Source organism: Harpegnathos saltator, unplaced genomic scaffold, assembly GCF_003227715.2.
Source record: "Harpegnathos saltator strain DR-91 unplaced genomic scaffold, Hsal_v8.6 scaffold857, whole genome shotgun sequence".
NCBI classification, from domain to species: domain Eukaryota; kingdom Metazoa; phylum Arthropoda; class Insecta; order Hymenoptera; family Formicidae; genus Harpegnathos; species Harpegnathos saltator.
The window spans coordinates 23822-36857 of record NW_020230712.1 but is presented as its reverse complement, the minus strand read 5'-3'; the positions used below and the strand labels follow the sequence as shown (position 1 = coordinate 36857).

The following is a 13036-nucleotide window of genomic DNA, read 5'->3' as shown; positions in this document are numbered from 1 at the left end:
TTCATGTTTGTCTTAACCCAATCTACCTTCACATTTCGGGTTGTAAACTTAAATCCCCCACCCTGTATATATGATTATTGTATACTTAATATTTTTAGAATTTTCAAATTCAAATTATTTCCTTTTTTTAAGATATATATTATGTACATAACATAAATTTTTACAAGTAAAACGTATCAAATTATTTTTCTTTTAAAATATATATGTATATAAGCTTTTACAAGTAAAAATTATATCGCGTTATAAAATTTAACACGTTTATGAATAGTGTCCAATATTAAAAAATATCTTTTTAAAGGTTATTATTATTCTAGAAAAAAAACCTAGTAAAAAATGTCCATAACATAAATTTTTACAAGTAAAATTTATCATTATTTATTAGAACACTGAGTTATATGGTTATTTTACTCGTTATTATAACAAATTAATTATTAACAATGCAATAAAAAATATTTTAATACAAAAAATCTTGGCACGGCTCACAAAAACTATATCGAAGATGTATTAAAATATTAGGTGTAGTATTGTAGTAAAAGAAATCCATTATTTTTGCATGAAATTGAAGGCTTTAATTACCATAGTTAGAATGATCCGATTTAGGTCAAATATGCGCCGTTTTGTTCGATAACTTGTTGCCATTTTGAAGGTAATTTCATTATGCCTCTCTCATAGAAGCCCTCGTCCCTATTGGCAAAAAATTGAGACAGTCGATTTTCACAAGCCTCTCTTGAAGCGAATTTTTCACCAGCAAAATTGTTCGCCATGGACAGGAACAGATGGTAATCACTTGGTGCCAGGTCCGGACTATAAGGTGGATGCATAAGAACCTCCCAACCAAGCTCCCGGAGCTTCTGGCGAGTCACTATCGATGTGTGTGGCCTGGCGTTGTCCTGATGGAACACAATTCCTCTCCTATTGGCCAAAGCTGGCCGCTTCTGGGCGATTGCTTCCTTCAGACGGTCCAATTGTTGACAGTACAGTTCCGAGTTAAGAGTTTTGCCGTAGGGGAGCAGCTCATAGTAGATAATTCCCTGCCAATCCCACCAAACACACAGCAAAACCTTCCTGGCCGTCAATCCTGGCTTGGCCACCGTTTCCGCCGGCTCACCGCGATTCGACCACGACCGTTTTCGCTTGACGTTGTCGTAAGTGATCCACTTTTCATCACCAGTGACCAACCGCTTCAGAAATGGGTCGATTTTGTTGCGATTCAGCAGCGATTCGCAGATGGAAATTCGGTCCATGAGGTTTTTTTGCGTTAACTCGTGTGGCACCCATACATCGAGCTTCCTTTGTATTCAGCCTTATTCAAATGGTTCCAAACGGTTTTTTGTACAATCTTTAGTTCTTGGGCAATCGAAACAGTGCTTACATGACGGTCGGACTCGACAATGTCCATGATTTTATCGATATTTTCGACAATTGACCTTCCAGTGCGTGGTGCATCTTTGACATCGAAATTACCGGAACGGAATCGACGAAACCAAAATTGCGCGTGGCTGTTACAGTATCAGGACTATTCACATTTTCAGCCGCCTGGCTTGCGTTTTCGCCTTTATCGAAGAAAAACTGTAAAATATAGCGTATTTTCTCTTTGCTAGTGTCCATCTTTGACGCGCGCTCAAACAAAACTGTCAACTAATCACAAAACTGTCACAAAAGTTTTTTTAGTACGAAATCTCATCTTTCTAACGCCATCTAGTGGAACCCGATCGGACTTATACAACGCGAGATACAGATAACTAAAGCCATCTATTGGAAAAATAATGGATTTCTTTTTACTACACCTGATAAAAGTCAAATTAGATATCATTAACACTTCGTCAATTATAATAAGAATAACATCTTTGAATAAAAAATATCAAAATATGTAGAATATATACACATTCGATATGTATACTATAGAATTATAGTGAAGGTTTATAATTTATTATAATACTATAGAATTATTATAATACTATAGAAACTTAAATAAAACATACACCGTATATGTATACAGAGAAATTTACAATACATTTTATTATAATAGAAATGCTGTCATATATATATTAGGTGTACAAATGAATAATCCAATTTTTTTCAGCCACATTCAAGGTTTATTTTAAAAGAAAATAAATTAAATTGTTCAATCAAAGTATTCGCCGTTGCTTTCTATAACTTTAAGCTTTTTGTATTTTTCAGCAGCTGATGAATTCCATCTCGGAAAAATGTTACGTCTTTGGACACGATAAAGTCGTCAAGCCATTTTCGGATCTCATCCACTGATTGGAAGTGTATATCGGACAAGACATGTTGCATCGACCGGAATAAGTGATAATCGGATGGAGCAATGTTGGTGAATACGCCGGGTGTTGTAAGACGTCCCAGCCAAGACTCATTATGGTGTTTTTTGTATTGGAAGCAATGTGTGGCCTAGCATTGTGCAATGCAACAATTTCACTGGATGTTCTCCTTTGCCTCTTTTTTGTATACGGGCGTTTTCGTTCCAATTCTTGACTCAAGCAGATAATTGACGTTGGTAGTAGTCCGCAGTAACTGTTTCACCCGGTTCCAACAACTCATAATAAAGCACGCCCTTGATATCCCACCAAATGCAGAGAAGAACCTTCTTTCCGAAGCGATTGGGTTTTGCGACCGATTTTGATGATTCGCCGGGATTTACCCATGACTTTCTGCGTTTCGGATTGTCATAGAGTATCCATTTCTTATCGCCCGTAACGATTTTCCACAAGAAAGACATTCGACGCTGCTTATTGAGAAGAGAAAGACACGCTGCCACTCGTTGATTTTTGTTGGTTTCAGTGAGTTCATGCGGAACCCATTTTCCTTCTTTCTGAATCTTTCCCATCTCATGTAGGCCTTTGGAAATCGTTTGCTACGTTACTCCCAACTGTTCTGCAAGCTTTTGTTGTGTTTGTGCCGAATTCTCAGCGAGCAGTTGTTCCAAATCATCATTAGAGCACTTCGGAGGGCCTCCAGGGCGTTGTTTGTCGATTAGACTGAAATTACCGCTTTTAAACCGCTTAAACCAAAATGCGCACGCATCGTATGATGCTACACCTTCGCCGAGAAAGGAACAAATAGATTCGCACGCTCTTGCAGCATTTTTTCCTTGTTGGAATTCGTAAAGAATGCAGTGTCGGATATACACCTTATCTGTTGCCATTTTCGACTGTATTGAACTGAATACTTTTGAAGGTTATGTTGGGCCTTTCGCCAAACCATATGTTTTTTTTAATAGCTATATGTCAACATTGTATAATCACAAAAGAGCGGGAAAATCTATTCAATATAAAATTGATTTCATAACTGCTTAAAACAATTTGGATTATTTATTTGTACACCTAATATTAAACAAGTTTTAGTTCGATATAGTTTTGGTGCAGCCGCGCCAAGATATTTTGTATTAAATATTTTTTATTGCATTATTATTGTTATAATAATTAATTTATTATAATAACTAGTAAAATAACCATATAACTCAGTGTTCTAATAAATAATAATAAATTTTACTTGTAAAAGCTTATATATATATATATATCTTAAAAGAAAAATAATTTGGTACTTGTTTTACTTGTAAAGTTTTACTTGTAAAAACTTATGTTATGTACATAATATCTTAAAAAGAGGAAATAGTTTAAATTTGAGATTACTAAAAATATTAAGTATATAATAATCGTATACGGGGTTTGTCAAAAGTGTGAAAACCCTTAAATAATTTTTGTAAAAATGAAAATATCAAAGAACGGTAAAACACGTATTTTGATTTTTCAAAAAAGCTACCCTATGACATGTCGACCGATTATTCCCACCTCCTGGTACGCGGAGGTAAAAGGGGGTTGAACATTTTTAATTGGACTAAGGGTCGAGCAGGGGCTCATTTGAAAGGTCTTTTTATAACAAATACACCCTTAAAATTTTAAGTTGCTACGACCCCCCCATTAAAATTGGCAGCCGTTCAAATTTCGAAATTTCATGCACTTAATGTTATCCAGGATCAACCGGCTACTTAAAATCAGTTGTTCTCACTGCTACTTAAAATCAGTTGTTCTCAGGCTACTTAAAATCAGTTGTTCTCATGGCTACTTAAAATCAGTTGTTCTCACTGCTACTTAAAATCAGTTGTTCTCACAGCTACTTAAAATCAGTTGTTTTCACGGCTACTTAAAATCAGTTCTCACAGATCTTAGGCAGATTAAAAATTAAACGTTTTAAAAATGGCTAGCGAATTGTCGGAACGTGAAAAAATCACTATCCTCATGATGCGTGGATGGGGTGATAACGAACGGTCGTACGCTGCTGTCGGTCAATTATTTGATGAGACGTATCCGAATCGTCGAATTAATAAGTCCACTGTCCTAAAAACAATGGAACGTTTCAGAGAAACTGGTAGCGCAAACAATCGCCCTAATCAGAGAAACCTGCCGTTAACGAAAAAAAACAACTAGATGTTCTGCAAATATCTATTGAAAGTCCCAATTCTACTATTAACAGAGCCGCTCAAACTCATGATACTGCTCCCAAGTCTGTTTGGAGAATTTTAAAGAAAAACAAGTTCCATCCATACAAATTACAATATGTCCAAGAATTGCAAGACGGAGATGTGGAGCTTCGTATAGATTTCTGTGAAAGAATGATGGCACCATGTTCGGCCCATGTTCCCTTATCAAATTGGTTTTACATACGAGGCAACTTTCACGTTAACGGGAGAAGTTATTGGGTGTACAAATTAGTTCGGTCCGTTTTCAAAAGATGGCTCCGGCTGTTATGAATGGTTTATAGTGACTGCCGATTTTGGCGGTTTCAGAGAGGTTAGACATCTACCAATAATATTCAGTTTATATCGCTTTGAGTTTCATATAAAACCTTGCTTCTTACAGTGTTGAAAATGTCGAATTTGTGTTAACCAAGCAGCATTTGCGGGAGGTTTTAATTTTCTGCTTTAATTGGAAGAAAAGTGCAGCTGAAGCCCATCGAATGCTTGTTAAAGTTTATGGTGACGCTGCTCCAAATGATAAATCATGTAGGGAATGGTTTCGGCGTTTCAAGGATGGAGATTTCTGCGTCGAAGACAAGCCTCACTCTGGACAGTCAAAAAATTCGAGGACAAAGCATTAGAGGCATTACTCGAAGAAGATCAGAGTCAAACGCAAGAGGAGCTTGCAGAATCATTGAAAGTGACTCAACAAACCGTTTTCGTACGATTGGGACATGGGAATTATTCAAAAACAAGGAAATTGCGTGCCTTATGAACTGAAACCGAGAGACGTTGAAAGGCGTTCTTCATGACAACGCTCGGCCTCATGTCGTAAAAAGTCAAAAGTCGTAAAAAAATATTTGGAAACGCTCAAATGGGATGTTTTACCGCACCCGCCGTATTCTCCGGACATTACTCCTTCTGATTACTAGTTGTTCCGAAGGATGCAGCACGATTTGGCAGGTCACCGGTTCACTTCTTTCGCCGATATCGAAAATTAGCTCCAAACTTGGAAGGCCTCAAAAGACGAGTCATTTTTCCAAGATGGATTTCGAAAATTGCCTGAGAAATGGGAGAAAGTAGTAGCCAGCGATGATAAATACTTTAATTTATCTGTTCACTCTGTTCATTTATTTTGTTTTGAAATAAATACATCTTTTAACACAAAAAACGGACCGAACTAATTTGTACTCCCAATATATAACCATTTTAATTTGTTTATACATAAAATTAAATTAAATTAAAAAGAAATACTTATGATTTTGTTTACCTCCACTCTTGTCGTGACGTAGTGACCTCATGCACCGTTTGTGAAGCATTACTATGCATCCACTTACTATGCAACAGTCCACGTTGGTCTGAATGGTTAGACCGTCGCGTAGTAACCCCGGGTTCGAGTCTGGTTTCGTCCTGACGTACATTTTCTTTTGACGTATGCGTGACGTCATCACATACACGTTGTGAGAAGCTTTCGCTATGCGTCCCGCTAACAATTGTCTATTAACGTGATCCAGATAGTCGAACCGTTGCATAATAGGAACCCCGAGAGTCCGGGTTCGAGTCTCGCATCGTCTCCTGATATACATTTTCTCTTGACGTATGCGTGAAGTCATGACCACCATCTTGCCCATAGAAGCAATAAAAAAGATTTTGCGGAAAGAGTTATCGATAAAAAAATTTCATCAATTAACATCCAATTTTACTTAAAGATTTTGCAATTTGAGTTAGAGACCGTATTGCTTTACTACTAGTGACCTTCCTTCTTTCTTCATATTGATACGAAGCGCAAAAAAGTAGAGTTTCATTCGGCCAGAAACATTATGGGAATTGTTTTGTGAAATGCCCATGACATATGTCACATCGATTATTTTTGAAAAAAAAACTGTCACTGTTACACATCATGTTTCATTATCAGAATATCAGAACAGATATACTAATATACTAATTCTATATAATAATATACTAAATATACTAATTCATATACAATTTACACACTAATACTAATTCACACATATGCAATCATCATGACCAAATTGCTATATTATTTAAAAACTTGCTTTGAATGAAATGACTTGTCTTCCCTCCACTATTCATTTGATCTAGCCTATGCGGCTTTTTTATTAGAACACAAAGAAATGGCTAGATGAGAAAAATTCGCAATCAACAGAGAAGCAATTGCAACAGTAAATGAATATTTTGCAGGGCTTGACCTAATCTACTTCGCTGTCGGAATGAGAGGACTAGAAGAGAGATCGACAAAATGTATCGAGATAAAAGAAAACTATAGTGAAAAAAAATCCATTTTGTCCAAAACCGTAAGTCCTTTATTGTTAGATTCGTGATTAATCAAACAGCCGATGTACATTGTATATTGTGAGCGAAACTGTTGTGAAATGCGATAACTTCATTGCGAGTTCATAAGTAATAAAGGACTAACATTTAACAATTTGATACCGATACATTAAAAATAAAAATATAATAACAGAGACAAATCGAGCGGATAATACGCCACGCGAAATTATCGCTCTTTCAATTTGCCACTTGAGATTTTCGCGGGGACGCCGTCCATCTCCATTTTCGTCGTCGCTACTGTACTTGTCGGCTTCTTCTTACTGTACGCGTAGTAGTAAAAGTCCGCAAATAATACAAGCATGAAAACTTGTTGCGGCAGCATCACCAGTGCTGGCCATCGCGGATAACCGCAATCCATCCACAGTAATTGAGAAGTGTGATACGCCAATATAAAGAATTGCAGCATTTGTAGCTGAGTGATATGCTTCTTCCATGATTTCGTGTCTATTTTCATAGATGACAACAAATAGTGCGTGTACATAATCGAATGAACGAGTGTGTTGATTACTTCTGAAAGAACATATTAGCGATCAATCAAAAAACATAATGAGATGCAAATTCCCACGGCTGCATGTTATAAAATGGTTGTTAATCACAATAATAAATTATACGAGAATGTTGGATTAGTGTCGCCGTGAAATACTTCATATACAAGTAAATTTATAAAAGATGAAGGGCATTTGCCAAAAAAATTTGTTTCTCCGGCATATTACGTAATACAGATCTTAATATTCCGCGAGTACATTTATCATTGCAATTATACGTACCTATAAATGTACCGTGACCACCGGGATAATATTTAATGGCAATCCAAACCATTATTACCATGCCACAGTGGTGATATACGTGAAGGAAGTTGACTTGACTTTGTTTCTTTCTAAGTACAAAGAAGAATGTCTCCAGCAGATCTGCGATCTTGAGCATGAAGTAATACCACACCAATCTGGCAATCTGGTAAGTGGTTAAAATGTGTATTGTTTTGTCATTCAGTAACCTTTCTTCTTTTTTTAATATGAAGCGCAGAAAAATAAAGATTTCTCATGGCTATGATATAACTATATAATATACTAAATATCGTCTTATTTACAAAATGTAAGTACAAATTTCGCAGAATTAGCATCGGTGAAAGAAGATCAGAAGAGAAAGAGAGTAAGGCAAAGTGTGAGAGACGGGGTGTAACACATCCTGCTAATTTCTGTACATATGTAATTAATTAATTTCTTACAATTACCTGTATTGCATTTGGTGTATACGAGTAATCGACAGGTTCGCATTTAAAATTGTATCCCCTTAACCAAGCTGTATTTAATAGCTGTGTAAATATAAAATGTCTGTAAATCTTTTTAGACTTTTATAGACCAGTGTCATTTTGCTCGCCCCATTTATATAATAAAATGATCAATTTAGAATAATTCAGGTACAATGTTAAATATTACATTTAGAAGCATTCTTTCGTTTAAACGTATCAAAAAGTTTACGAAATTAACAACATGGCCGAAGTTATGACTTTTTACATGTTAGCGTTTGGTATTTTCTGTAACATCGAATAATTTGATGACAGAATGTCCTCTTTTCATCTTTACTTTAGTGAGAAATCGAAAGTTTAAGAGTACTTAAATTTACAACTTACCATATAAAATAAGTACATGTTAAATATAATTTGTAAGACATTATATATCTGTAATATTCTGTTCAACTTGTACGGTACCCTTTTTTCCATAAACTTCGGCAGAAGAACATATATGCTATACATGTAGAATATAATCAAAAGTGGGAGCCGCCATAGTGTGTCAACCAGAAAGAAATCTTTCGTACGTGGATCTTGAAACAGAAAAAAATTACTAATAAAAAATCAATAAAAAATAGCAATATGATTACAAGTATGTCTTACAATTATGCGTATATACATATAGTCTGTTTGATAAAATTTTGTCCACTTAAACTTTTACATGGAAACTGCTACACGCGAAATTCCAAAGAGTTAATAGTGGGATAATTTTATTAAGATGTTTGGAATAGAAAGCTTCAATTGTTGTCCGACCTTCGTGAAAAAAAGACATATATTTCGTGATGCGTGCATACGCATCGCGTTTTGATGATTTGTTTTTTTTGTATACATCCTGAAAGACCAAAAATGTCGTGCTTTGCTATTATTAAGTATATGAAAAAGTTTAAAATATTTGTAAGTGAGGGGGCCAACCGCTACTTATTGAGGTGAAAAAAGTCGATGATTTCCCGGAACGTAATTCTATGCAGATAACGACGGACAGTAGATGCACTGATTGTACGAATATTTGTAGACAATATCATAGTGACGTGAATTGAAGCCGTATCGAAGAAAAAAGGGCTAAATCATATGTCATGTGACACAATAAGATGTATATGTGCTCATAATGAAAAATATCGAAGCAAAGTGAAGAAACTTCCGCTGTCTGAAAAACACGTCGAGAAAAGAATTGCTTGGGTGTACCGAGATCTTGTTCAGCTTGATATACTTTTTTGTATATATTAGGTGTACAACTTTGCTTCAGCCGTTTTTTTCCGAAATTCGAGGTTTTATTGTAAAAAACTGGTTATACATTTATGACTCAAAGTATTGTCCATCGCTGACCACTACTTTCTCCCATCTTTCGACCAGCGTACGAATCCCGCGTTGAAAAAACTGGTCATCTTTTGAAGCGATCCACGAATCCATGCAATTTCTTACTTCTTCATAAAACCGGAAATGCTGGTCAATCAGGCCGTGGGCCATTGATCGAAACAAGTGATAGTCAGAGGGAGCAACGTCTGGAGAATACGGCGGGTGGGGTAGGACTTCCCATTTCAACGTTTTCAAGTATGACTTGACCATTCTCGCAACATGGGGTCGAGCATTGTCATGCTACTGTTACGTCCTGCTGACTCAGCGGACCCTAGACTTCTTTTATAAATAAGGGAAATCGAATTTATGATTACTTATCATATGGCCGAATGCGCTCAGGCATGATACCACACGACGATATCTCTGGAATTTTCGATACCCCGAAAATACTAACAATCTTGAATCAACTCCTATCCTGTTTTCCACGCGCTTAATCATTGATAATAGTACCACGACATCGTTCTTAGAAATATCGATATGTACTTCTTAAGATAGCTGCCACGTTTTTTTTATTTACAAAAGACTTTCGAAATCCTCTTATTGCCACATGCAATTTTTCTCCTATAAAATAATCTTCTGGAACATTTCCCCCAAAACCCCACTCTCTCAACCGAGCTGACTTTTTGAGAAAAGTCAAAAGCCTCACTTCTCGCCGATCCAGCACCCAGGACAGACGCTTCTCTCCAGCACCCCTTCAGGGTTTCTTAACAATCAAGCCAACTTGTGGCTTAGACCGACCAGTATTCTTCACTTGTTAATTATTCGGTGCAACGATTTTGTGCCTTCTTGGGCCATTGAGAGCGATCCTGCCGAAACCAGCTGCCTGTCCTTGGCGCAGAACTTGAGGCATCTATCCTCACAGAGACGCAGCAACCACACCTTTCATTGTCTACTAAGATCAGAGAAGTCCAGCAGTAAGTTACTTATATTTTCTTTTACCTGAGTGACCTCTTTCGTTTCATTTTTTTATCTTTTCTTCTCTCTCTTTTCTTTCCCTTTCGTTTTACTTCCGTTTTCTATCCTCCTTGGCATTCCTCCTTAATTGTTAAATCAGACGTCAGTGGCCCAATCCTTTCGATCACAGTCGGACATAACGAACACGGAATATTGTTCTGAGTAATCGAGAATCATTGTTCTGAGCGCGATTGTTAACCACATATGTATACGGACACATTATAAAATCTTACAAATTTTATTTCATTGTGAACTTCCGTCTAATCACTAATAAAACAAGTTGTTTGTAATTGTAAACCAATCACGTTTTCCAAATAATTATTCTCAACCAAAATTCTCCCTTCCCTCAACTGTCGCTCACGGTCCTATCCCAGGTAAAAGGATTCAGTTCCTTGACCTAAATAAAGGACCACCGACGTACGTCTGCGCCAGATAAAGGGACCATTCCGATCCTTGATCTGTTCCACAGATTTGCGAGTACGTCGGAGCTTGCGAAAGCAAGCGTCAAGTTGCGTTCCTCCTGCAGGACGTAACACTACAAAATCACTTTATCGTGTCTCTCGTTGTATTGTGGCCGTTTGTCTTTCAATGCTCGGCTCAAACGCATTAATTACGTTCGATAACGATCGCCTGTGATTGTTTCAGTCGGTTTTAACAGCTCATAATACACTACGCCGAGCACTGGTCCCACCAAATGCAGAGCATGACTTTGGAGCCGTGAATATTCGATTTGGCCGTCGACGTGGAAGCATGGCCGGGATGTGCCCATGATTTTCTGCGCTTGGGATTATCGTAATGAATCCATTTTTCGTCCCCAGTCATAATGCGATGCAGAAATCCCTTCCGTCTTTGCCTTTCAAGCAACTGTTCACAAGCAAACAAACGTCGTTCAACATCTCTCGCTTTCAACTCGTACGGCACCCAATTTCCTTGCTTCTGAATCATTCCCATGTCTTTGAGGCGTTTTGAAATTGCTTCTTGAGTCACTCTCAATGATCATGCCAATTCTTCTTGACATTGACACGAGTCTTCATTAAGTAATGCCTCCAATTCTGCATCTTCGAAAACCTTCTCTCTTCCACCACTATGCCGGTCTTCGACGTGAAAATCACCGTTCTTGAAGCGTTGAAACCACTCACGACACGTTCTTTCACTAATAGCGGCCTCACCATAAGTATTTAAGAGCATTCGATGAGCCTCAGCCGCAGATTTCTTCATACTGAAGCAGAAAATTAAAACCTCCCGCAAATGACGAGAATTTGCCTCGTAAACTGACATTTTCAAACGAGAATAACTTTATAATGCAGACACAAATCGACTAATGTTTCTATGGGGTTATGTTGACAGATGGCTAAGTTTATTGCACGACGTCTATGATCTATTTATTTCGAACACTACTTACCGCTAAAGCCATTTATAGGAAAACGGCGGAAGCAAAGTTGCAAAGTACACCTAATACGTAATTTACTCGTACACGAGTATTATGTCATCAGTATTATGTGATCAGAGGTATATTCTGATTTCATTGAATTAAAATGCGTATTCGGCTGTGGTGCATATGGCAAAGCAAATATGACGCGTTTATCAATATTTGCATGAAAAATAACAAGCTATTGTAAATATAGTCTGTTTTAATTTTAAAGGCTGCGAATTTTTCTTGCTTATAGAATGTTTTTTTTTTAATTTAGACGTGATAGATAGCAGACGACTCGTTACTTTATAATGATGCGTCACGTCTGTCCGCTGTGAACAATGCAGTGGATCATGAATGAAGACGAGAAACTCTTTATTGTACGTGTAAGTTGTACTCGAACTGCTAACTTACTGGTCAAGCGGTTACGTTGCCTTACTGTTATGATTCTTTGTTACATGCAAAAGTCCATCAATATAAGTTTCTCAACAAATGAAATCCGACAGCCAAAGAACGCGTAAAAATGGATATAATGGGTGAAACTCTAACCTGCTAAATGGTCGTTCAGGAATAAGTATCCTTTGATCACTTCGTTTAGAAGCGCAGCCATGATGAAAATCGAATAATGTTTATAATTTTCTTATTATAATCTTCGTACACTTAATTGGATCTCTTTCTCTATCTTTTTTATTTCTTCCTTGGTCCAAATATCTGTACCTCTAATCTTTTTCCCCAAAACAGTTATCTTAAAATACAATGTTCGTTGTTGGAGAAGTATTGGTTTTCTTTCTTTGCTGATACTCTTCGACACGACGAGCTACTTCGCAATTTTTCAAACAACTGTCGGACAGGTTGCTTCTCATCAAATTTCTCTCTTGACTTCATTGTATTACAATGAGGAAAACGTTACATATGTACATTGACACGTTCATGAAAATTATCATACGCTGTCTCATGGAAATCGTCGACTTCTCGAATGACTTAACCCGTCCATGACGATGAAAAAGTATTGAATATTAAATATTCATACGAACGCACGTCTCATTTTCTATTGATCAACTTTATAGATTGAATAGTTCAAGATTTCCAACACAGTTTCTTGTTGCAGGAAATGACGACGTTATGACACTAAGGTGAAATCCTTTTAAATAAAATAAAGAAGAAAGAGAGGAGAAAAAGGCAATTGATATAATTAAGAAGT

At 36.8% G+C, this 13036-nt stretch overlaps 1 protein-coding gene across 2 annotated transcripts; it reads right to left on the bottom strand.

The window, feature by feature from the left end:
- Positions 1 to 6590: 6590 nt before the first annotated feature.
- On the bottom strand, positions 6591 to 12680 carry LOC112590546 (elongation of very long chain fatty acids protein AAEL008004-like). 2 transcript variants are annotated; one of them, XM_025307406.1, is made up of 5 exons: positions 12385 to 12680; positions 8460 to 8650; positions 8061 to 8141; positions 7597 to 7780; positions 6591 to 7336 (listed from the first exon to the last, which is right to left on the bottom strand). In XM_025307406.1, the coding sequence occupies exons 1-5, from the start codon at positions 12443 to 12445 to the stop codon at positions 6996 to 6998; spliced, it is 858 nt and encodes a 285-aa protein (XP_025163191.1). In that variant the 5' UTR covers positions 12446 to 12680; the 3' UTR covers positions 6591 to 6995. The 2 variants fall into 2 exon arrangements, with proteins under 2 accessions (XP_025163191.1, XP_025163190.1); XM_025307405.1 differs by having other exon boundaries at positions 6591 to 7339; positions 12385 to 12677.
- Between the last annotated feature and the right edge of the window lie 356 nt (positions 12681 to 13036).

What these genes read in the sequence shown, in the direction of transcription:
- LOC112590546 (XM_025307405.1), bottom strand. Translation starts at nt 12,445, where the DNA reads ATGGCTGCGCTTCTAAACGAAGTGATCAAAGGATACTTATTCCTGAAC. An exon ending in CCTGAACGACCATTTAGCAG is followed by an intron (nt 8,651 to 12,384) that starts GTTAGAGTTTCA and finishes TTCTGTTTCAAG; the next exon opens with ATCCACGTACGAAAGATTTC. An exon ending in ACATGTACTTATTTTATATG is followed by an intron (nt 8,142 to 8,459) that starts GTAAGTTGTAAA and finishes ATATTTACACAG; the next exon opens with CTATTAAATACAGCTTGGTT.